At 36.8% G+C, this 25,809-nt stretch overlaps 1 protein-coding gene across 3 annotated transcripts in view; it reads right to left on the reverse strand.

The window, feature by feature from the left end:
• CEP162 (centrosomal protein 162) overlaps positions 1-25,809 on the reverse strand; it is a 49,533-nt gene that overhangs the window by 6,062 nt on the left and 17,662 nt on the right. For all 3 annotated transcript variants that reach the window (XM_081942129.1, XM_081942130.1, XM_081942131.1), the window contains 18 exons: positions 24,825-24,907; positions 23,344-23,371; positions 22,231-22,350; positions 20,809-20,994; positions 18,381-18,462; positions 16,074-16,341; positions 14,926-15,181; positions 14,222-14,358; positions 12,749-12,973; positions 12,119-12,256; positions 10,699-10,811; positions 8,762-8,867; positions 7,833-7,959; positions 6,597-6,760; positions 4,976-5,080; positions 3,791-4,021; positions 1,164-1,816; positions 190-331 (listed from right to left, as the gene is read on the reverse strand). In XM_081942129.1, the coding sequence (XP_081798255.1) occupies positions 190-331; positions 1,164-1,816; positions 3,791-4,021; positions 4,976-5,080; positions 6,597-6,760; positions 7,833-7,959; positions 8,762-8,867; positions 10,699-10,811; positions 12,119-12,256; positions 12,749-12,973; positions 14,222-14,358; positions 14,926-15,181; positions 16,074-16,341; positions 18,381-18,462; positions 20,809-20,994; positions 22,231-22,350; positions 23,344-23,371; positions 24,825-24,907 (3,164 nt within the window). The remainder of the gene's footprint in view (positions 1-189; positions 332-1,163; positions 1,817-3,790; positions 4,022-4,975; positions 5,081-6,596; positions 6,761-7,832; positions 7,960-8,761; positions 8,868-10,698; positions 10,812-12,118; positions 12,257-12,748; positions 12,974-14,221; positions 14,359-14,925; positions 15,182-16,073; positions 16,342-18,380; positions 18,463-20,808; positions 20,995-22,230; positions 22,351-23,343; positions 23,372-24,824; positions 24,908-25,809) is intronic.

Below are 25,809 nucleotides of genomic sequence, written 5' to 3' on the forward strand. Positions count from 1 at the left end.
AGTATAGTACAGAAGTTTCTATGCCAGATCATGGAATGAAAAAACTACTTGTTGTAATGGCAAGTATGTATGCAAGATACAATATGCCATGAGCTTTATGCTAATGTTGATGCCTATGTGTGCCTGTTTGTATTTGTAGGGGTGTGATGTGGCATGTGTGTGTGTCTATCTCTCTCTAGCCAATTTTACCTCTTGAGATGAAATCTTGCTGTTCAGTTCTGCTGCTTTGGAAGTAGAATATTCTATTGCTTGCTGGCATAGAATCCTATCCAGCTCCTTCTGGTGCGATACTTTAAGAGTAGCAATATGACCTTGTAGCTCTTCTTTTGCCCTATAAGCACAGTGAAAAAATAACACTCCCTGTTGTACTAGTAGTTTCTGAAGCTGTAAACTCAACCATAATTGTTCTTCTCATTGTTCTTTTTTTACATCATTCTTATACATGAGGAGTGGGGGACAGAAAGGAGAAAAAGACGTCCGTTTTAGGACCAATCTTAAGAGGGGACTGTTTAAATCTTTAGTTCTAATAAAGCAAGCCAAAGATTCATCATCAATGTCATTGAAAAAGGACCAAGACAGAGCCAAAAAAAGAAATGAACCATGCCATTTCTATCAATCACAATTTAAATAAACAAGCATATTTTACAAAATGAAATAATTTGTGCACTAAACAAAGTTCTTAGGAAATTATGCATAGTGCGGAAAAACAATGTACATATGATTTCTATACTAATTAAATAGACCCCTTTAAAATAAATATAAATATAAAAAGATTCTCTGTAACACTAGCTGACCCAAAAATACTTGTCTAATTAAAAAAAACATTTAAAAAAAACCTGTGTTTGTCCTAGTGGTCCAAATGACTGCAAGTACCACGTGTTAACCTCCATAATTTATTTAAGACTAGAATTGTAATTTAGATTGTATTTGTAATTAACATCACTGCATGAAAATTCAACTGATGTCATTGGAAACTTGACTTAAACTGCAAGGGAAAGCTTTTAGTCTGGCCCTGCTGAGGAGTGTTGCTTCTAATGGACAGAGACTGCCATTTTTGGGGGGCGGGGGAGAGCTTCAGAACAGCAGTCATTACTACTCTACAGGAATGAGTGGCCCTAAGAGTGTAATAGTGTGTTAAAAACTGTAGATAATAAAAATACTACCTTCTCATAAGTTCTTCAGCATTTGCCAAAGCTGCTTGAGATGATATCCTTTCCCCGCTTAGTTCAAGTTTCAACTTTTCCAATTCTTCTTTCAGGTGGGCGTTTTCTTGTTGGACTTCTGAAATGTGAGCGTCAGCAAAGACATTGGGCTGGTATATCTTATCTTTGAGATTATCAAGAAAAAACCCTGGATTCCTGGGGACCTTTTTCTCAGGGCTCACAGTGTCTTTTTCCAGCATTCCTTTTTTATCGAGTCTTCTTCCAGAATTTGTACCGGAGAGCATCCTCCTCCTCTCTTTTTGAAGCCTTTCCACAGTTTTGGTGAGGTCTTTTATCTCCTGGTTTTTGGCAATCATTTCCTGATTGAGCCGAACCAACTGGGCCTTTGCACGAGCCTGCTCCACCTGATATTCTAGTGACTGCAGATCTGCGTCGTCATCTCGTGGGTTCTTCTGTCTTTCTAGCTGAGCTAAATGGCTTCGGAGGGAATCAATTTCAGCCTGAAGATTCTGCACAGTCTCCTGGTGGGCTTCATTGACCAGACACAGCTCCCGATCAAAGCTGGATGACTTGTCTTGAAGCTTCTGAGGCTCATTCAGCAGTTTATATGCCAGCAGTTGTTCAAGTTCCTCAATTCTTTTCTCATATTGAAGCTGTAAAGACAGATTGCAGGAAGATTCATCTATATTTGGTTTTATTTGCTCTGAATTACAAAGGAGATTGAGGGCGCAATAGTTCATGGTTCCATAACAACCCCTGACTGTGTTTCCTAAACAATCACCAGGGTGGATCCAGACTGAAATATCCAACTATGGCCCTTTGCATACCAAGCTAAGAAGTGTATTATCTGCCATCTTTCCTAGATGTAAGCCACCAAGCCATGTTCCTATAGGAGTACCAATGCTATGAACACAGGTTCAATGAAGTATGGTAGACCACATCATTTTCCTCACTGCTTTGACAACAGTCATTTTAAAAAAAGACTCTGACACCAATAACTAAGAGTGAAAATATTTAAAAAATACAGTTTGTTGAGTAGCATAAATAACCCAAATAACAATTATGTGCAAGTGTTTGTACACAACTTTCTAGGAAAGTTAAAGTCAACTTGTGATGCTTAAGTGACAAAGTAGGCCCACTTACATGCATGCTTTAGCTTACATAAATGTAAAATGAAATACAAATATTGGATTTTGTGAAATTGCATTGTGGAACTTTAAAGAAAATGTGATAATGTGGATCAGCGTGATGGAGAAGAAATTTTGTAGGGATTTTGAAAAGGAATAACCTAGGTGAGTGATGGCGAACCTTTTTTGGCTCACGTGCCACAAGTGGGGGGAGCGCAGAGGGGTTGAGTGCGGGCGTGCCGCACCCATAATGCAACGCGCGACCCCCCCAGTGCGCATGCGCGTACAACGCGTGACCCCCCCATTTTTACATGCATTTTTTGCCCTCCCCAGGCTCCAGGGGCTTTATAGGAGCCTGGGGAGGGCGAAAAGAGCCTCCCCCGACCCCCCAGAGGCTTCAGGGACCATCCCTGAAGGCTTCGGAGCGCTTAAAACCACCCTCTGAGCAAACCGGAAGTGACTTCCGGGTTGCTCGGAGAGTGGTTTTAAGCGCTCCGAAGGCATCAGGGAAGCCTCGGACGGTCCCTGAAGCCTTCGGAACGCTTAAAACCACCCTCCGAGCAAACCGGAAGTCACGCTATAAAGCCTCTGGAGCCTGGGGAAGGCGAAAAATAGCTTTTAAAAAGGTGAACTCAGCTGGCCAGCGCGCGCGTGCCCTGACAAATGGCTCCGCGTGCCACTTGTGGCACGCGTGCCATAAGTTTGCCATCACTGACCTAGGTGTCAACCAGTAGTTTCCCAGCATTATCTTCTGGACATGGCCTGATAAGGAGAGTTGGAATCACTGGAAAACAAGGCCCAATCCTGCCAGACGATTCAAAATCATACTATGATTTGTTTATTGTAATGCTGTCCATCTTTAATTGATTTTGGCTCATAGCATAAAACAACAAAGTAAACAACATCTTGAATCCTATCAGCAACAATGTATCATGCATGCAAGAAGGAGTTCCAATCAGCTATGTCCAAAGCCTAGGAGAAGAGCCAGGTTTAAAAGTCTATCCAAGATGCATCAGAGTATTAGATATATCCAGAAAAGCAACCAGAACCATGGCCCTGCAAGCCAGTTTTCAGCATAACTCATGGTTACCAAAGTAATCAAACAATTTTAGTACATCTTGCCAGAAAGACCAATTGAAATGGGCCTAGATAATTAGTGTTCAGAGTTCTTAACTTTCTCAGAATATAATGTTTGAGACAGGTTTATAATTGCCAAGATCTTATGACTCAAAGGTTTCTGCTTAAGCCCTGGCTCATCTCCACCAGTGTTTTTATAGAAAAGCAATAATCACTCTCATCTGTTCAGATAAAACGGAGGCAAGTAATGCATTCCTTATTATTTCTACTAGTGCAGAGTAGATTACAATTTGCAATGGGTTCATCCATACCAAGAGGCCTTTCAAACTGCAGTCAAATTGGCCTCTGAACAGTTTCATCCTTCTCAGCTGTCAGCTAGTAGATTTTAAAAGAAGCATTTAAAACATTAGTGAAGTACGTCACCTTTATTTTTTGAAACTGCTGTTCCATGGCACGGAGACTTTTTTTGGCTTCGTCATCTTTACCCTCCAGTTCAGTTTCTAACTTTTTCACTCTTCTTTCAAGAAATTCCACTGTATTATTTTTGGGTGAAGCATCACCGTCTCCCTCAGAAGCTGCTGTAGCAGCAGCGTATATCAAAGCTGGCAAAGAATTAGGATATCTTCTCTTCAGAATCCCTTCCATTTCCTTAACCTTTCAAAAGATACATTAAATTCAATTAAAATAAAAAAACCACTTAGGAGATCAAAAGGTTTAGAGGAAAGGCATTTTAATTTTATATTTTCAGTGATAGAAAAACATGTCTGACAATATTTACACTGAAATATTAAACATACCTAAGGATGCTTGTTTCATAGTTGAACAGTACAAACGATGCAGACGATACCATTAATAAGCTAAAGGTAGACTCCTAGGAGTATACTGAATAGAACTAGTGGGATTTATGATTGACAGTTCAAGTTATAATTTAGAATTAACAATTTAACTGTAATCAATATTTGACACATGCTTTCTCACAAGCCTCAGCTGTGAAAATGACTTACTTAATGAGAAGAGAGACAAAAAGAACTTGGTGGCAAAAAAAATATTTTGCATGCTAAAAATATCAGAATAATCCTTTTAATAGTTCCATCTAAATTTGGGATAGACAGACATGCATGCCCACAGATCGTTTCCCAAAACCCGTATGTTAAAAAACATACATTTCAAGCATCGAGGGAAAGAGCAATGAAAAGACATAGATATATAATTTTTTATAGATTCTCTGCCTCAGAAAGGGACTGAAATATCTGAATTACTGTACATCAGGGCTGTCAAACCAGTGGTGTCACGAGGTCGTCATGTGACGTATTGCGACTCCCCCCCCCCCTTTGCTAAAACAAGGCTGGGCGTGGTCAGTGCATGACGCAACCAGTCTGTGGGCCGGGAGTTTGACACCCCTGATGTACATGAACTAAACATCCTTCCTTGGACATTATTTTGGTATGAAGATTATTTGGCTTTAATTCCCTATTCCCAATCTGGAAAACTATTTAACAATTTTCTCCCTGGAAAAGAGATTAAAAGCAAACACGGTTAAACCACCATTCTAATTATTAATGAAAGTAGATACTAAGATAATACAGGAAAAAGGACTGGATTGCATACCTGCCGTTCAAGATCTTGAATCCGTTTAGCATCTGCTGCCCTATTTTTTAGCCGTGTCCTTTGCTGGGCAGAATGATGTCCAGCTTCACTTCTAAGTTTTTCAACCTGTACAAGTAAAAGTACACTAAACAGTGGCCTAAACAATCCATTCAACATTCCCGTAATACAGTTTTCATTTTTTTTTCAACGGAAGACTTTTCTTAACGAAAACAGGAGGACTGGAACCTTGACATTGAATTTTCTCAGTAATAGCTTTCCCTCTGGAATAGCAGATGTTAGGTGTGCCTTGCTCTGATGATGTTATCAGGAAATAGTAAGTTATCCTCTCTATGATAGCATTCACATTAACGAATAATTTCTCTGTCTTCAATAGATCTTTACTGTTTTTTGTTTTAAAAAACTCTTAGTATTTGACCCTTACAGCAATAATTTTAAAGCCTGATAGTCAACATACAAGTTGCTTTTCATTCTGTCAATTCCATATCAACATGGGACTCTTTTATCAATTTGACTGAGACTATACTTTGGATTGTAAGTACAATATCACTAATAAATAATTCCAATGTATGTACTTGTGCAACTAATTTGACTTCTAAAATTCTGTTTTTTTATGTATTTGGGTTACCAATGGTTCTAATGCTAGCTCTATTAGCTAATAATGCTAAAAAAAATAAAGGAGATGATATCCTTGTCTCTCTTGTTTTATACATACAAAATATTTAATATTGCATACTGCAATATTTAATTTATATTTAATTTTGTATATTGCAAATTACAATTGGAGGAATAGGAAGGAAGGAAGGAAGGAAGGAAGGAAGGAAGGAAGGAAGGAAGGAAGGAAGGAAGGGAGAAGTTGATATGAACAATGAACCTGAAATTCTACCTTCCTTTTTATTGAACTTGCAGAAATGTTACACATGACAGAGAAATCATGACAAAAATGATAGATGAAAGAACAGTTTATTTATAGAAATTGATCTCATTCATTCACACGTCTGTGTGAATGAATGTTGTAACCTGACATTCTCGAACTATAAAAATTTCGAAATATTTAGGGCACATTGATTATGCAATGGCCATATTACTGGCCAGCTAACCAGTAAAAGAGAGCATTCTAGATGGAGTCAATTTGCATTCCAAGCCTCCAACCATGCATTTTCTGGGTTACTTCTCAAAAGAGAAATCTAAAACTCTAAAACATAAAACAGTTTTATGCCAGGGTACAAATCACACTGTCTCTTAAACTTAAGATCTTGGGATGTCAAGCAGAAATCCAGGCTGATTTCATCACCTAGATCTGGTTAGAAGAGAAACTGCAGCAAAAGTAGCCGCCTGTTTATATGCTAACAGGCTGGAACAGTGCCACTAAAACTCCAATTGCTTATCTAAGGCCCATCTCTCCCCCCCCTTTGTTTTGGCAGATTATATACTTACAATCAGAAGCAATATGTCACCATTACTGCTGCCCACCAAGAGGTCAGCCAATAGATTTCCCCCTCCCCACTAAATACATGAACTTCAGGCTACATGATACTCTATCTAAGGGGTAATTAGGACATCCGGCACTTGATGCCTTTGCTTGCATTGGTTTAGTTCTAGGGATGTTTGATACTACAATCACCTCTACTTTCAGCTTATCGATTTCTTCTTTTGCTCCCCTGAGGCGAGCTGCATCCTTATCCAAAAGTTCCTGATTTTCTGCATACCACCGGAGTCTTTTTTGTAAGCGATTAATTTCCCCTTTGTAGGACTCTTCCATAATTTTCATTTCATATGATTTCTCACCTAGAAGATAAACTGATTCATGCTTCATCCTTTTAGAAGCATCATTGTTATTTAAACTGTGAGCTAATTTTTTATATAAAAAAACTTACTGACTTATTTCCCACCTTAATTATTTTTACAAATAGCTCAAGGTGGCAAACATATCCAACACACCTTCTTCCCCCCTATTTTCCTTACAACAAATCTGTGAGAGTAAGTGACTAGCTCAAAATCATCCCACTGGCTTTTATGGTTAAGACAGGACTTCCAAATGCAATAGTGATCTTATTTGGGTTTCTTGTTTTATAATGAAAAGAAAGCAATGCAGGTGTTTTGCAATGCATGGGACCTTAAAAGAGCACATTTTCCTCTAATCTTTAAAGCAGATGCATTTCTTGCAAAACTGTTTCTGAGGTCTCATGTAAGCCTTACTAAAGTGGCTGCTTTAATATTTTGTTCACAACCAGTATCGTGCCCAGGAACGGAATAATAGAGTTGGAAGGAACCTTGGATGTCTTCCAAGGTCCAACCCCCTGCTCAGGCAGGTAACCGTATGCCATTTCAGTTAAGTGGTTGTCCAATCTCTTCTTAAAAACCTCCAATGTGGGAGCACCCACAATTTCTGGAGGCAAGTCACTCCACTGATTAATTGTTCCAACTGTCAGGAAATTTCTCCTTAATTCTAGGTTGCTTCCCTCCTTGATTAATTTCCATCCATTGCTTCTTGTCCTGGCTTCAGGTGCTTTGGGGAATAGGTTGAACCCCACTTCTTTGTGGCAACCCCTAAGACATTGGAACACTGCTAGCATCTCACCCCTAGGGCTTTAAATGGAGCATTCTGGCTAGCAAAATGCCTCATATTAAAATGCCAAAGTCACTGCCTCCTCTTGAAGACTCAGTGTGACTGTTGTCTACATATGCGTATATATATATGCATGGAGGACACTTAGGCTGAAGCTGCACTATTTCTCAAAGGCATCCCTTGCAGAAACACACTGAATATTAAACAGAGGTAATATTTTCCATTTTTAAGAACACAACAAAACAGCAATCGCGTTCACTGGGAAATAGTCTTCTTAAAACAGGATGTTACCTGAGGCCGAAACAATCTGGGCTCTTGCCAAATCTCGCTCTTTCTTCATTTGTGCCAAATCAACTTCAAGGGCTTGTTTATCTTGCCTTAAATGCTTTCTCTCTTCAAGCAAATTGGCTTCTGTAGCCTTCGTTTCCCACGCCATCCCAGTGCAGGGATATCAGAGAAAAGAGACAGACAAAACACATTATTAACCATTGAACTGAGCCTTCTGTACAGTGTAGAATAATGGCAGATCTATCCAAAGATCTATGCCACCGACATACGCCATATCCTCTTTATCAAGAAACCAAGTCTGTCCAAGTGCCCAGGTGGAATTGCCACTTAATCATTTACAGCTGCCATTCCCACCAATTCATGGTAATGTAGATCACACAGTTTAGTCTTATGGTAGGAAAGCAAACGAAAAATTAATTTGCAATTTCAGTTCATGATTGGGCAAGTCATAGTGGCTCTACTTTGTAAGTGTTATATGGAAAATAAAGTGAATCTCAACAATAAAGTGAATCTCAACAATAACAATTTTTTTGGATATGGATTTAATTTTAATTTTTTTTAAACTTTTGGGATGTGTGTTTTTTAATGTTGTACGCCGCCCTGAGTCCTTTTGGAGAAGGGCGGCATATAAATCCAAATAAAACAAACAAACAAACAAACAAATAAAATCTGTCAAAAATTGCCCAGCTGTTAAGGGCATCAGCAAGAAAAAACTGGTCCCCAGCCATAACAAAGGAACAGAAAGGTATTGAACAGAAATTTTTCTGTGTTGATCTGTTAAATCAGAGTAGTATATTTTATCAGCCCAATATAGTGTTTAATTAGAAGGTTAAATAGAGATATTACAAAATTATTCACATGCCGATATATTGATGGTATGAACCTGTTTGCAATATTTTAAATATTAAAGCAAAAATTGCAAAAAGACCTACCTTGGCTGCTCGAAGTTCTGAAATCAAGTCTGTGAAATTCTGATTCTCAGATGGTTTATCATTCTGCACTCCAAGTGATAAAACATTATTTTTTTCCAGCTTCTGCCTATTATAAAGTAAAAATTTTTCACTTTTGTACAGTTTTATATTTAAGATAGAAAGTATCTCTATTTTGGATATGTCCTGCAGATGAATCTCACTTTTATATGTATATGCACACTCCATCGCTGACTTCTTTGTTTATTACAAATGACAAGAATATCTGAAGAATAATTTAGATGGTACTCTCTCCGAGCAGAATAAGGTTTTTAAAATTTCTATATTGTGATTTCTTGAATAACTTCCTTTTTGAAGCTATTCAATTTGACTAGCAGGATGATGAGATTCAGAACTTTATATTAGGTGGCTTATTTACAAACTTAATAAGAAATCTGTCCTGACTCAAGCTACCATATTTTTTGGAGTATAAGACGTACCTTTCTTCCTCAAAAAAATAGGCTGAAAATCTGGGTGCGTCTTATACACTAAATACAGCATTTTTTGCCTCCCGAAGCCCTGCCCCCTTCACCAAAATGGCCGTGCATAGCCTTATGGAGGCTTTCAGAGAGCTCCTGGGGGCTGGAGAGGACAGAAATGAGCAAAAAACACGCCACCCCCCCAGCAACAGCACTCTATAAGCCTCCATAAAGCTACGCATGCAATTTTTTTGACAAAAAACAGGCCCATTTCCATGAAAAACGGGCAGTTTTTTGCTTGTTTTTGCCCACCTCTACCCCCCCGGAACAATCTGCAAGCCCCCCCCCCCCCCAAGGCTATTCATGCCTTTGTTTGGGAAAAAATGGGCCCGTTTTCACAAAAAACGGGCCGTTTTTGGGAGGTTTGCAGAGTGCAAAAACTTTTTTTCCCCTTTTGGAAAGCTCTTTAACTGATTGATGAGAATTACATTGATCAAGTGCTGTGCCAGCAGAAACAAAGTCTTAGGTGCTACAGATTGTCAGCGATTTCCTTCTCCAGCACATGGATAAATACACCTGGAAACATCTACCTACCTACCTACTCTATCTCCTCCCTCCCTCCTGTATTTCTGTCTCTCTCTCCCTACCTATCTACCTACTCTCTTTCTCTCCCTACCTATCTACTGTATTTCTCTCTCTCTCCCCCCCTCTACCTATGTACCTACCTACTCTCTCTCTCCCACCCATCTACTGTATTTCTCTCTCTCTCTCTCTCTCTACCTACCAACCTACCTACTCTCTATCTCTCCCTCCTGTATTTCTCTATTTCTCTCTATACCTCTACCTGCCAAACTACCTCTTTCTCTCTCTCTACCTATGTATTTCTCTCTCTCTCCTTTTATCTACCTACTTACCTACCTACCTACCTACCTACCTACCTACCCCCTCTCTCCCTCCCTCCCTACTGTATTTCTCTCTCTTTCTCTCCCTCTCTATCCCTCTATCTACCTACCTACCTACTTTTTTTAAATTTGCTTCTTCAAAACCTTGGTGTGTCTTATACTCCAGTGTGTCTTATAGTCCGAAAAATATGGTACTTCTCTAAAATGATTTTTTTGTCTACAAAATCTTTTCAAAAGTATTAAGTTAAAAAAGGGCACATTTATCAATAGAATTCTACCCACTTTGTACAGTTTAGAAATGAGGCAATACTTGAAAGGCAACTCTTATCTAACTACCACCCAATATTAGAATGCCACTTAAAACCATTGATTTTGGTGGGAATGGTTACAACTGATTTGTAAGCTAAAACTCAATTAGACACAGCACAATTATAATCGTGTTTATTTGGAAGTAAGTCCTAAATGTTCAAAAGGAATTACATCCAGATAAATGACACATTTCTTTATTTACTTTAGCTCAGAAATAATATAATTTATGCAAACTTATCATAGACTTTGCCATACATTTGAATAAACTCACTGTAAAGCTGCTAATTGAGTCATCAAATGCTGATTCTCTTTAAACATAATTTCCTCATTTGTCTTGTTATTTAGTCGAAGCTCCTTAACTTGCTTATATAATCTTTCATTCTCCTTAATTAAAAAAAGAACAATTAGTTACTATGGGTTCATGTGAAAAGATGTGCATTGGTATCTGTAGTTTCCAATTCCAGATTGGAATTTCCAGATCAACAGTAGTTTGTTACATAAAATCAAAATATTGTTGACAGATCTCATCCAACATTCTCCCTGGCTCAGAAAATTTATATCACAAAAGATTAGGTTGCTTCCCAGGGTTTCATTTTCTGAATCAATAATCAAACCTCAGGAACCTTATCTCTGAATAAATGTGCAAATAAAAACCCAGTGTTTAAAACAATTCAAATCCAACAATTCCTTGTTACTTTATAGGACAAAAGTGAAATGTTTCAGGATTTGAATGGGAATCTATTATATTAATAATGTTGCATGGATAGCAGCACAGAAACTATGGACTTCTGCATATAATTAAATACAGATAGATTAAAGTCTTACATTGTATTGACATTTTGGTGTGTGTATCATTTGTAGTTTTAAAGTGGCTGTATGTTAAATTATATTACTTAAGACAATAAAATTTGCGAGGAGGATGGGGCAAAACTAGTCCTTAAGTCTCATTTAAAAAGTTGCTTCAATGAAAGAACATATGCTGATTGCCGGAGAAACAGCTGGAAGTTTCATTTCTGCTCAACAAGAGGATCATCAACAGAGGAAGATGACCAGAACCAGTTACAGTAAAAAAATTGGCAGCAGGATATACTTATTTCCTGATACAAATAATGCAAATATTGTCTTCACATACAATATTATGAGATGAAGAAATTTACTAAGAATTTTCAAATTTAGAAATTATGAAATTTGGACTTGACTTGCCATACTAAGTATTCACACAAACATAAGGTAGATTTCTGTGTGCAAATTTATTTACTTCTTAAGAATCGAGTTCATTTACAATCAGTTATTAATTTGAAACATCAAAAGGTATTCTTTTTTTTCCCTCAGGAACAAGACATTAGAAAGGGAGAAGGGTATTATGATACTGAACTAGAATTGAGGTGGCTGGGTTCAAATCTATTTTTAATATTAAAATACTAGATGTCTTGACAAAGTGATTTCTCAGTTCAAAACTATTTCAGAATGTCTAATTTGCATGGAAATTAATCTAACAAATGACAAACAAATAAATACTGGTAAGGCTTCAAACTGAATTTTCCAAAAATAAGTCATTTTGCTTCAGATTTCTTCAGCTTCTTGTTCTGCCAAGACAACTACTGCTACAATCGGAACTGCTAACACATTTGATAGGCAGGACAAAAAGCCCAGTATCACAATATTGCTCAGAGTCACAATATGATCTTTACCTGGTGGTATCCTTGGAGAAGAATCTCTTGATTTTGCATTTCTTTTTGGATTTCTTTCAACATTGCTTCATCGTTAGGATTTTTCTCCCGAATACTTGACCACATTGTTCCTTTTTTTAGGTCCTTCATATTATTTAGCTATGAAGAAAATGCCTAAGCATTAAGCGCATCTTATAAAAATGCTGAGAAAAAAGTAATTTTACATCTAAGCTGAATACGTATATAATTGAGAAACGGAATATAGGTATCATTAGTCAAGTAAATAACATTCATTTATTGAAATGTTATTAACACGAAGCATCGTATCTATATTCTGCTTTTCCTCCAAGTAGCTGATGTGTTGGATATGGGTTTATCTGGTTTTATAAAAGTGTCCCATATTTCTGTCATTATTAGGAATTGAATAGTAGTTTTTTATTGTTTAGTAATATGCATTTCAATACATAAAACTGGATAAGAGTTAAGACAATCTTGCATGGTTGAGCTGCACCTCCAAAAATACGAGCAAGTTGGGTAGTTTCATGGACATTTTTATCAAATGTAAGATAAATGTTGTTTTAATGGAATATACCAAGAGATGCTATTTATTAAACAGAATATAAAGAATATAAAAAGAACATAAAATGGTACCTGTGTTTGAAGGACATAATTTTCTTGGCTTAACTGAGACAGTTCCTTATCTAGCTGCACTTTCCTTTCCAGAATCTTTGCCTCCATTTCCTTCTCTCTTTGAAGGGAAGTGGTTTTCAGACGTTCAATTAAAATATTGGCTATAGTCAATTTTTCCTCTGCGTCCTGTGCTCTTTTTAGTAAATAAAGCTCTCTTTCACTATGAAACGAGGAAATTGGGGCTACCTGATGACACATAGGAAATACATACACATAGGAAATACATACATCAATGCAGAATCAAATTCAATTGCTAATTTTCTTTTCAATTTTTTTTCATATAAAAAATGAAACGTTTAATGTTTTCCAAGCCTGTTTGCAAAATATTTCAATACTATAGAGAGAAATGAAAACACTGCTGTTCATTAGGAAAATGCATCGTTTTACCACAGAACCAAATTAATTCAAGTACCTAAAATAGAGACAAATAAGTGCTATGCTCAAGGAAGCATTTGAATGCATCCACATTAATTTTAATTCAAATGAATAAGTAGAAAGATGGGAAAACAAGAGAGCTGGCCTTAGCTCCCTGAAGCAAAGATGGGGAACCTATTATTCCTCCAGCTATTTGCACAACCCTCAGAATTTTTAGCAAGTCATAATGGTTTAGGCTGCTGGGAATTGTAATTCAACATTTCCCAAAAGTTGTTTTATAAAAAATAAGGCTATAAATAAGACAAGCAATATTACTATACTATATCTCTTTTTCAGACAAGCCTCCTATGTTGGAATTCCAATCTATCCCGTTTGCAAGAAGGACCATGTACAAAATGAGACTCTTCCTCCTCCTCTTGTATCACCTCACATCCTGTCTCTGCATCCAAAATAAGGTATTGAGTAAACTGAGGGACTGCAGATTGAGGAAAGTCAAAATTACCTTTTTGCCTTTCCTTGAAGTTATGAGTTCTATTAATGGAATCCAATTCACATATTATAAATCCAATGATAAGTAGTTGTCTATGGTATCACAAGAATTATTTAAAACAAAAGAATGTACTTTTTGTACTATGGTTTGGGCTCACTGTATATAAGTATAATGCCAAACTAGGTGTTCATTTTCCTTTCACACATCTGAGGAGCGTATACAGTTAGTCCTCATTTAGCAACTACAATTGGAACCAGCAACTCAGCCAGTAAGTCAAATGGTCGCTGAGTGAAACGGCAAAGGTGCTTATTATCTTACTTCAGCTTTCTTTTGCTTTCCAAAAAACAAACTCCTGCTTTACAGCGAAGGTTGTAAAAACGAAAGCTTGGTAATAAAGTTACTTCTTCATCACCATGGTAACTGCGAACAGTTGCTGAATGAGGACATGCTGTATGTGAGTGACATTGAGAATACTTCAAATGAAAAACGTTCCTCCTATTCTGCATTTTCTTGAACATTCTCCTAAAAAAAAAAAATACCCGTCAAAGAACAGTGGCTGTATCACTAACCTTGTCACCCTGACTGTCATTTTCTTTAGGCTCTGGTAGAAATCCACCTGGAGATAGTTGTCCAGCATCAGCAGAATCGTTTCTTTTGTGTGAGAGTGAATGGGGTTTTGTGTGAGTTACTTTCGTCATTGATGTGTCTTTGAAAGGAAAACAATCAATTACAGGTAGTCCTCAACTTACAACAGTTCATTAGTGACTGTAAAAGTTACAACAGCTAGGGACTTAGGATCATTTTTCACTTACTGCCTTTATAGATCAAAATTCAGATAGTTGGCAACTGGTTCATACTTATGACTGTATTATAACTTATAACCCAGGGTCATATGATCACCTTTTGCAACCTTCTGACAAGCCTGATTCCCTTAACAACCGTGTTACTAACTTATCAACTTCAATGATTCACTTAACAACCGTGGCAGGAAAAATCTTAAAATGGGCCAAAACTCATTTAACAAATGTTTCACTTAAGAACAGAAAATTTGGGTTAAATTGTGGTCGTAAGTTGAGGACTGCCTGTATGTCTTTTTTTAAAAAAAAATGCAATAAGGACTATATAATTTTTTATATAAATATATTTCTTGGAATAATTATTATTTGCCAAAAAGATCAGTTATTGTGACTTTTAATAGTTTCTTTATATACGTATATATTAACATACTATATCATATCATATCGTATCAATATTAAATGTTTTATAAATATACCTTTTTGCTTTGGAGGAGATTTGACTTTCAAAAGTGGATTTTTGTTGCTTTCCTTCAATGTCTTCTCGTTAACTGTAGGAAAGTGCTTTAACGAAGAATTGGGTTTTCCATATCCAGAGCTTCTAACAGAACTATGTGACCCAGCCAAATGTTTCTTTCTATGAACAGTCATTGTGTTTTTACTGCTCTTATACGTTACTTGTTTATTTGGTACTAAATTTGGATTTTCTTTATTCCAAGTGTTGGGTTGATGCACCTGTAAACAAAACATACATGTATGTTATTGACTAGTTTGGTTTCAGAATGTAAAATAAAGGCTCAGTATTTAAAATAAGGTTATGTAATCACCGGATTATTATTTTATAGAATAGCAAGATAAACTTTTAACTCTAATTCTACCAAATAAATTCTACCAAAATTATATTAGTTTGATTATATCACAAATAAACAACTCAAACATCATATATAACATTAACCAGTGGAACAACTTGCTTCCAGAAGTTGTGAATTCTCCAAGACTGGAAGTTTTTAAGAAGACATTGGACAACTATTTGTCTGAAATGGTTTAGGGTTTCCTGCCTGAGCAGGGTGTTGGACTTGAAGACTTCCAAGATTCCTTCCAACTATTCTATTCTATTCTATTCTATTCTATTCTATTCTATTCTATTCTATTCCATTCCTCTCCTCATGGAAACAGTTGATAGTCAGTTGCCTAAGCAGTAACCTAACCATAGTGGTCAACAGGTGTACCTTGAAAGATATTTCACTATCTTAGAAATCATGTTTCAAGAAATATGAGGAAAGTGGAAGATAAGTAGGAAATAGGGAGTATAGGTTGGAAGAATAGGATCAGAATTTCTCCCAGCAAAATATGCACCCAAGTATTAAATTCTGTTACTAAGCCAGATCTTTTTGAGTCTTCACTGGTGGCTTCTTATTGACAGGCAAAGGCTTATTTTTTTTAATTTTGGGATTATGAAATAGATTTGTCCTGCTGATGATTGGTTCCTTTTTTGTTTTGAAAGGTTACCTTTTGTTTAATGGCTTATTTTGGACTATAGAAGTCCAAAATAGCTGTAGAAGAATAAAACTCTCATTTACTTTCCTGCTTCTTTCTACCTTAAGTATCACAAGGAAAAGTTGCTCACCTGTCCAGATTTCCTCTCCTGATAAAGTATTGGACAATTTGAGAGAGTGGTTAATTTCATAACATCATGTTTAATTTTATTAGCTAATTTCTTTTTGATAACTTCCAGATGAGGACTATCTTTGCTACTTTCATTTGTAACTTCTAAAACTGAAGTATTTTCTTGTTCATCAGGATGGTTTAAAAGACAGCCAATGTTTTGGGATTCCACGGCTTCATTAGACGGCTTCATTAATGCATCTGCGTGATCTTGTGTGACTTTCACAGGACTATGAGATGTAAGGGAAAGAAAGCCATATATAAAAAAGTTTGTTGTTAATAATAGCTTAGTAAAAAAAATATGGACATTTGATACTGAATTGCACACTAGTTTTATATAATTGTTCACGAACTGCAGTAAAACAATTACCCGATCCTGCAGGACAGGACTAAGCAACAATAGCACTAACAACAGATCACTTTGTAGCAGTTATAAAGAAGTATCTCATATTTGGTCAGGTAAAGGAGAAATGTTGTTTCCCATATATTCAAAAACTCCTTGACTATAAAAAAAAACTATACCCAATACAGTAAAAATGAACCCTATTTATTTTACAGTTTTATATATTAGCATACAACAAACTAAAAAAATAAAAAACACTCATAAAAATATTCTGTCTCCTGCAGCGGACACAAAAAATTAGTAAACTAAGTTGGCTGATCACTTTATGAAGGCGGAAGGGATAAAGTCTAATCAGATGTGGTTTTATGATTTCAAGATTTATGATTTCACGGGCATGAACTATTAAGATAGGTTATGTTTTAGATAATAGGGTTATAGGGTTATTGTAGGGTCCATAAGCACCCCTTTGAAACTCAGTCAAGGTTTGTCTTCTGAATATGGGGATCTTGCTCGGGGGGATTCTTTCCCATACATACCTTAACTCTTCTATTTTACAGGTAGTCCTCAACTTACAACCATTTGTTTAATGTCCATCTGAAGTTCTAATGGCACTGAAAAAAATGATTTAGGACTGTTTTTTACACTTATGACCATTGCAGAATCTCATGGTCACAAAATTTGGACCTGTTATGATTCCCCTGGATGCATCCCCATATGCTAGTTCAGAAGAAGATGAGTTGGCAGCCGAGGGCTGTGAGGCAGGAATGTAGGGGTTAAGCACAGGAGAGCAACCAGATGAGCAGCTGGCTGAGCTAGGGACAGGAGAGGCTCAGCTGCAGCTGGAAAGCCCAGAGGCCTCCAGTGGAGAGGGCACACAGCTGTAGCTGGTCGGTGGAAATAAAGAACTACCTCCTCCTCCAGATCTGAGAGCACCTAGGGCTGAGAGGAGGCAGGCACAAAGAAGGTGCCAGGCTACTCGCCAGGAGGTAGCCTCGCCTGTTGATGAGCTGCATCAGGACACTTTTAGCTCAGCAAGGGGAGTGAAATGATACTGGGAATAATGTTTTCCGTTTTTTGGCTGTGTATTCTTGCCCTGAACTTTGGTTTGTGTCTCTTCATCTGTGGCCTTGCCCTGACTTGCTTTCCTTTCCCTATGGACTTGTCATGTCTTGTGGATTTCCCTTTGTCTTGCGGACTTGCTTTGCCTTGAAACTTGCCTTTGCCTTGGGCACTTGCTTTTGCCTAGTGCACTGGATTTGCCTTTGCCTTGAGGACTAGTGTTGGCTTCATTTGAGTAGCTTGTTTGAGCTGGTGACAGCACAGGGAATTGCTGGGGAATACCAATTCAGGCTCGGAAGCCTTAATAAAGATTCCTTACACCTATGTTGTGTGTGTGTGTGTGAGCAGGACAGCACAGGACCCTACTGGCCTGTATTTATGATGGTTGCAGTGTTCTAGGATCATGTGATCAACTTTTGCAACTTTGGATAAGCAAAATCAATGGGAAAGTCAAATTCACTTAATAACCATGCTACTAAACAACAGCAATGATTCACCTCCCAATTGTGGCAAGAAAGGTTGTGGCAAATGGAGCACAACTCAATTAACCATCTTGCTTAGCAATGGAAATTTAGAGCTCAATTGTGGTCGTAAATCAAGGACTACCTGAACTTAATCCTGCCAGCAATAGGACCGAGCAAACAGATACCATTTTAAGGTTGAAAGCTTTCAGCTTAAATTCTTCACTCCAATTATTGATTAAACAGATGTTAGCAGCAAAGATATATTTAAATCTTATGAATAATATACTCAAGGAGCAAATGATATCCTACTAACACTACAGTAGTAATATATTCATTTTAAAAAGGGTTAACAAAAACATGAAAATTGCCATTGGCTATGTCACACATTTTCCAGAATGAATACCTAATAGGGTCTAGTTCAAATCCCCTGACAAAAGATGAATCTGCTCTGATAGGTTTCATCAGTTCTTCTATCGTGGGCAAATCTAGATAGAAGGAAAACAAGACACTTGTTATTACTTCTGTAGCAAAAGTATTTTCAAATAAAATCTGAATGCAATTTCATTTTTTTGGTCAGAAATTACTAAAAAACTGGCATAAACTATATCTGGTTATATTGGGATTGGCTTGTTTTGTCCATCTAATTACATTCTACAGTGATTAATGCAGTGTATTAACCATTGATTTTAAACTGTTTTGAATAGCTTTGGTTTTACATTTTATTGTACATTTCTAGGAGACATTGGCTACCTACACAATAGGGATACTAAACTAAACTAAAAGTAAGCATTACTTTCAGCTTTTCTTCTTAATTTGTGACCTCCCAATTACAATCTACTGAAGCTTAATTTTTTTATAACCATAGTTTACTTCAATCTTTCATATATTTATCTTCTACAGCAGCCTTCCTATTCTTTACTATTTTGCAAAGCCCAAATACTAGGCATGAAACAGTGAGATCAAATTTCAGCCACAGAGTATATTGAGTGATTTAGGGAAATTGTTACTTCTGTACTCAAGCTTCCTCATAATTGTGAGAATACAATGATAGCTTTCAAAAGTGTCATTTTGTGCTTCTGGAGGAAAGGAGGGATAGAAACTTAATAAATAACAACACATTTGAGGTAATTCTCTAAGTTATGACTTTTTAGAGATTATTGATTTAGTGATTTGGTTAGTAAAGAATGCTACTGAATAGTATTAGACTGAAATTATATATTTAATTAACAATAATATGCCATATGTTAACAATCATATCATAATATCTTTTATTCAGGGTCTTATAGCAATAGCACTTAGACTTATATACTGCTTCACAGTGCTTTACAGGTCTCTCTAAGTGGTTTACAGAGTCAGCATATTGCCCCCAACAACCTGGGTCCTCATTTTATCACCTCGGAAGGATGGAAGGCTGAGTCAACCTTGAGCAGGTCAGGATCGAACTCCTGGAGTGAGCAGTGAATTAGTCTGCAAAACGGCATTCTAACCACTACACCAACACAGTTCTTCAAGTGATATAGCCTATTTTTCCTACAGTAACAACCTTGCATGATAAGTTGAGTTGGGAAACAATGACTGGCCACAAATCACATAGTGAGTTTCTGTGCATTGCAGGTTTCAACATTTTAACTACTATAGCACATTAGCTTTATATTGTTAGCTCTATTTAAGAGATCAACCAAATGTATAAGTAACAAAATTTATTGGAATACTAGGCCAACATCAGATCACACTGAATAACTGAGCAGCCATTGCTGCCATTGAGATTATAAATCTGCTGGCTAACTAAGGAATTACTCATTTTGTTTGGATGTCAAATAAATAACATCCTGAAAACTGAGGAAAGAACTCACAATAATCAGATAGTCAGCCAGGATAAACAATCAAGATACAAAGTGTAGCTTTCAATAAAATAGATTTCCTCGGATGTCTAGACTGTGCATCTAAAGGGTTTCCATATGCTAGAAAACTACACCACCAATTATGCTGGTCTGCATTACAGTATACATCTATCTTTAAGTGACTTCTTGATTGGTGCTAATACAATCACAAAATTCAAACGGTGACAACTAAAGATGGAAGGGCATGAATGAACTGCCACTGTTTAGTTCTGTTTTTTCAATGTCTTGAACTTTATACAGAGATTTAATTTTCTTACCAACAGAGTATGTTATACATCTTTTGATATATTTTAAAAAAACCAACTAAAGGAAAACATTTCCCTTTTTCAGTTTCATAAGTCGAATTTGTAAAACCTTTTGCATTCTACAAAAAGAACATGTTTCTTCTTTGAGAAGTTTCATGAAAGACATTCCATGAAAGACTTTTATTCTATGAAAGAAACAATCTGCACAATGGCTACAATATAAGAACATGAATTGCTCATCCTATTTACAGAGACTATAAAAAGGTGAGGAAACCCCATAATATTGGCTTTGGGCATGAATAATAAAACTACACTTGTGGGAGTCAGACTCAATGACACAAATCTCTTTCCCATGAAATAATTGACTGCCCTCCTTTCTAGAAGAATGATAGTCTGATAGGAAAGTCATGTACTTAGCTTCATTAGTACAATTTTGGAAATCAGCGACATGATGCAGTCACCTGGGATCACAATTCACAGAGGTGGGTTCGGCACTTTCTCTGGCGCAAACAGTGATGGCATCAGAGATAAAGCAGAAGCAGCAATAGCAATGGAAATTTTTAGTATTATCATGGAAGGAGCTATTTATATCTTCTTTGGAGGGGACCATGATTGAGAACACAGTCCAGCGATTGGAACATGTTTTATTTAAGTGCAAACAATCTTGGGAAGTACCAGAATTTACCAGAATTAGTAATGGAAGTATTTTGGGGGCAGCTATCTTTATTTTGTGAAGTGTCATTGACTAAGCTCTCTTCCACTTCCATTTTTTCATCATTCTGCTCATCTGTAGCTCCTAAAGACTGTTCAACATGACGGTAAGCTTGCTGCAAGGCTTCAAGGTCACTGTTTGTTCTCCCACTGGAAATACCTGTAAGGAGAAAAATGAAATGTTTCCGGATGAAAATAAAATATTTATGAGGAAGAAATCAGTAAAATACAGCACTAGTAACCTAGTGTGACACTAGCAAAATTCCAATGTCACGCAGAGCCAAAGCTTGATCAGGCAACAACAGGACTTTTAACCCGTTGCAGGCACTCAATTAAGCCCAGGATTTTTCAGGCTCAGAGCAGATTTTATGAGTGAGCAAAGGGAAATCCCTCTGGTTCTTTCCATTATTAGGAACTCCTGACAAAGGGACTTTTGTCCGTGGCAACAGGCTATTGGATCCTTTCATTGCAATCCCATATACATATTTATTATAAAGCATCTTCCGCTGAGATTCAAATCCAAACGTATCTAGTAATGAGTTTCATCAAATTCAACAGGATTATTTCCAATAAATACATTTAGGATTGAAATGTAATTATGTCAGATTGTAGCAGCAGATTCTAACCAACCAGTAAGCACTAATGTAAAAAACGTAAATTATATTTACAGACAGTACTATAACTTAAATTCAGTAGCTAGTAAGACAAAGAACCGAAAAATAGCATCCCCTGCTTTTTCTTGCATTTTCCTTCTTCTCAAAACTAGATTCAGAATATAGGGCTAGAGGTAGTCTGTTGATCATGTGGAAAAAACCAACACGGTATTTAAGCTACGGTTGCATGCTTTAAGGCCCTTTGATTTTAAATACTGGATTTTCTGCCACTAAAATCAATGGAAAGTCAGTGGGAAGTTTTGTTTTGCTTAGATGGATTCTTACAGTAATTACAGTAAAGTAATTTTAATAAATCCAAATGGAATGAGACAGACAGCTCCTGCCTCACATCAGTTCAGAGCAGGGGTGTCAAACTGGATTTCTTCGAGGTCTGAATCAGCATTGGAGTTTTTTGTGGGCTGGCTGGAGGTGGGGAGATGGGATGGACGCCTTTTGCCAGCCAAAAACAGGGGGGGGGGGCATGCGCATGCCCTCATGCCCCATTTTGGCCAGCAGGGTGTCCAGGTCGAAAACGCGGTGTGGGAGGGCAACAAAGGCCCATGTGCCCCATTTTGGCTGACAGAGGCACCGCGGGCCAGTCCTTTATTATTTTCAGGCCAGCCCTACAGGCCAGATTTAAGAACCCTGTGGGCTGGATCCAGCCCGCGGGCCTTGAGTTTGACACCCCTGGTTTGGAGCATGATCAATAGAAGGAATAATTAACAAACAAAAAATAGCCTTACCTGTTCCAGTCATTTCTTCTGCAGTAATTTCTCGAGCTGTATGTTGTTCTACCACAGCTGCATCTTGCTGTTCATTGGCTTTTGGAGTTTCTAAAACTGACTCTTGGGAATCCAGAAGAACTACAAAGAAAGAAGAATTGTATCTTCTCTATATTAGTGTAGATGAAGAAAAGGTAACGCCAATCTTACACTCAATCTGTAACCCTGGAGTGGGCAACATGCAGTAAAGTTAAATATGTAGACATTCTAAAATTGTTTAGATAAGAAACTTTAAGATAACACAGTAAATATTTAGGAAATGTATTAAAATATAAAAGGCTTTAAATAAGAAAATGAAAAAGATGTAAAATTATGTACAAAATGATAAATCATTCACAATCATAAATTATTTGCAACAAAATGTTAAAGTACAAACAACGGTTCTTGCTTATGCAACAATAGGATGTAATCATGCCTCATGCTTGCAGGAAATGGTTGGGGAAAAGACTGCAATATCAAGTATTCTAATTAGGTAGAAAGCTGTGTCACTCAATGGGACTTCTTTTAAGTAAGCATACATACAAGGGAAAGCACTTTTCCCCAGTATGTAGTATGTTTTTCTTTGTAGAGAGACTAATGGGTGCTGTACTGAATCTTGCCTCTAATTTTAAAGTATACAATTCCAATATATATTCATACATTTTTATTATTTTAAACTTTATATTATTTCCAAAATTAAAAAATAAATGTTGATGTCAATTGTTCACTTACATTGCCGTTTTTATTTTTGACCAGTCTTTGAAAATGACTTCTAGACAAAGTTAGTTGTATAATACAAATCTGTAAATCTTTCTTTTTCCAGTTACAGTGACTGATATGATTACCGTTGACATCAAAGTATTCTTGCAATCTTTTCTAATAAAATTCAGGACAACTACTACTACTACTACTACTACTACTACTACTACTACTACTACTACTACTACTGATTGCTTTTATTTCATGGGAAAGCCAGCACTATGATAAGTAGAATTAAAGAAAATGGGTCCATTATGTTTGATTATTTATCTCCCAAATTCAGAAAGATCCAACTCATTTTATATTATATAATTTCACATTATATGAATGAGATACCTTTGGCCAGCATGCCTGTCCCTTCTTCCTAGAAAATAAAATAATATACATATATAAAAATCTCATTCTTGTAAAAAATTATTTTGAATATGAAATAGGAAACTTTGTTGAAATAATTTACCATTTTACAACTTAAAATTTTGATGTTTTGATGTTTTTCACTTACATAAAATATTTCACTTACATAAAATCTGAGTAGCATCAAGTCAAAAGATACACACTACTAGTTAAAAAAAATATTCAAAATCTGAATAATACTTTTAAGTATTATTTGCATTTAATGCATGTGCAAATCATTCCAATCATTGTGCCTTTCTCCTCAAAATTCTGTTCTGGGCATAAGAATTCTAATATGTACTGATTTCCAATAACCAAGCGATTAAGAGTCATAGTGGTGCAATGGTTAGAATGCAGTATTGGTTCAAGGTTGACTCAGTCTTCCATCCTTCCAAGGTTGGTAAAATGAGAAGCCAGATTGTTTGGGGGCAGTGTGCTGAAACTTGCAAACCAATCAGAGAATGCTGTAAAGCACAATTGAGTGGCATATAGGTTTAAGTGCTATTGCTATCCCTTGAATGATTTTGGTGAAGAAAACTGATTAATACGTTCAGTACTTTTAAACCAGCCCTTTTACTGAACAGAATGCTTCATCTGCACTGGATATACATCAGAGTACACATCAAAATACTAATCAGAGAAGATAGCTAGGAATACAAGAAAACTTAGATGGTACTATTTTATATTATTGGATTAGAGTATATTATTTATTTGCAATCCTATACACGCCCATTTGTTCATTTTTTAGATGTTTCATACATAAATTTTAATGTTGTACAGATTGATAATGTAATTATTATATAATTTAAATATTAGAATCCTGATTCAGCTTTTATTAAATCAGGAACATATGCCTTTGGAAATAATATTCCTTGCTCTACCATTATAGGATCCTGTGATTCCCAAATCTGTTTTAAAATATATATTAAAAACAGTATGTATGTCTCAAGAGAGTTATGTTTGGCATCAAGATCTTTAATAATATCATTATTATGTGATTTTGGCATTGATGCTGAGCCCTTATTGTTCTTTTATCCTTCCAATAGTTTTGCTTTGTAGTGGTAATCTATCTTTTTATGACTCCAGAAGTATAAATTGCCTGAAGAGCTCTGAACATAATTAGATGCCAGCTATGAAATGTTACAAGCTATATGTATCATCAGGAGCAAAGCCAATAAATGCACTAAAAGTCAACTGTATGGCACATTTCTATCTTTGAACATTTGGAGTTTCAGGGCATAACATCTCATGACTGCTCACCTAGATACATATTTCACTGAGCTCAGTGGTCCCTACATCTCAAAAAACAAGTTTTAGACAGCACTGTAAATAACTAGGTAAGCCCAGAGTCAGATAAAACATTGAAACCACAACATTTAGAATCCTTAAAATAGGAAGTGATTGTACTTATCACAAATGCTCACAGTAGCTTCAGACGTGACCACCTGTTCAGCTTTGTTGTCTTCATTACACTCTGAATTTTCCTCAAAATCCTCACTATAATCACCTGAATATTCGGAGGAAAGCCTGTGTTTAGTTCTTCAAAAGAAATAAGAGAAACACTGCTATTTTCCTTTCCAAGGATCTATTTCAGTGTTGGCGAATCTTTTCAGCACCGAGTGCTGAAACGGGAGCGTGTGCGTGGGAGACTGCTGGAAACCGGAAGAACAGCTCCCCGGTGCGAACGTGCTGGAAACCTGAAGAGCAGTTCTCTGGTGCACATGTGTGCACTGGGAAGCTGAGCTTCCAGCTTCCACGGTCTCTGGCACGCCAGCATGTATGAAGAGAAGCTGGCCGGCGCGCATGTGCACACCAGAACCCAGAAGAGCAATGGGCTATGCCTGGAAGAATGGTTTGTGTGCCACTTCTGGTCCGCGTGCCATAGGTTCGCCATCACAGATCTATTTCATTCCTTTATTGGATCAGATCAAACAGTTGGGAAAACTTTCAGTTATAGCTTAATATTCTTCTTCCAGCACAGGGTTGTTAAAGTCTCGGCCTGTGGGCAGGATACACCAAATGCTGGCCACTCCCAGTTTACCAAAAGGGGGAAAAGTCCCGAAAAAGTGTCACGCGTCACTGCCATAACGACGTGAGTTTGACACCCCTGTTCCAGCAGAACAGCCAGATATGTAATTGTGCTTAGAAATTGAATAATGTTACAGGAGTAACAGAAATGTGCTGTTTCTCACTGAATTGTAATGGTGCCAGCAAGCATCAAGACATTCTTTCTATTCAAACTGCATCCAGTTCTGACTTAAAGTATATATGCAGATACTGAAAAAACAAACAAAACCCAAACCTATTCTATAATCACTGGTTGCATAAAGCCTTCACATTCTGTTGCAATGTAACAGATTCTCTGGATCAGACTCAATGGCCTAATGGCAACAATATTTTCTTATTTGT

The sequence above is a fragment of the Natrix helvetica genome (genome assembly GCF_964273705.1).
Source record: "Natrix helvetica genome assembly, chromosome: 2".
Taxonomy (NCBI): domain Eukaryota; kingdom Metazoa; phylum Chordata; class Lepidosauria; order Squamata; family Natricidae; genus Natrix; species Natrix helvetica.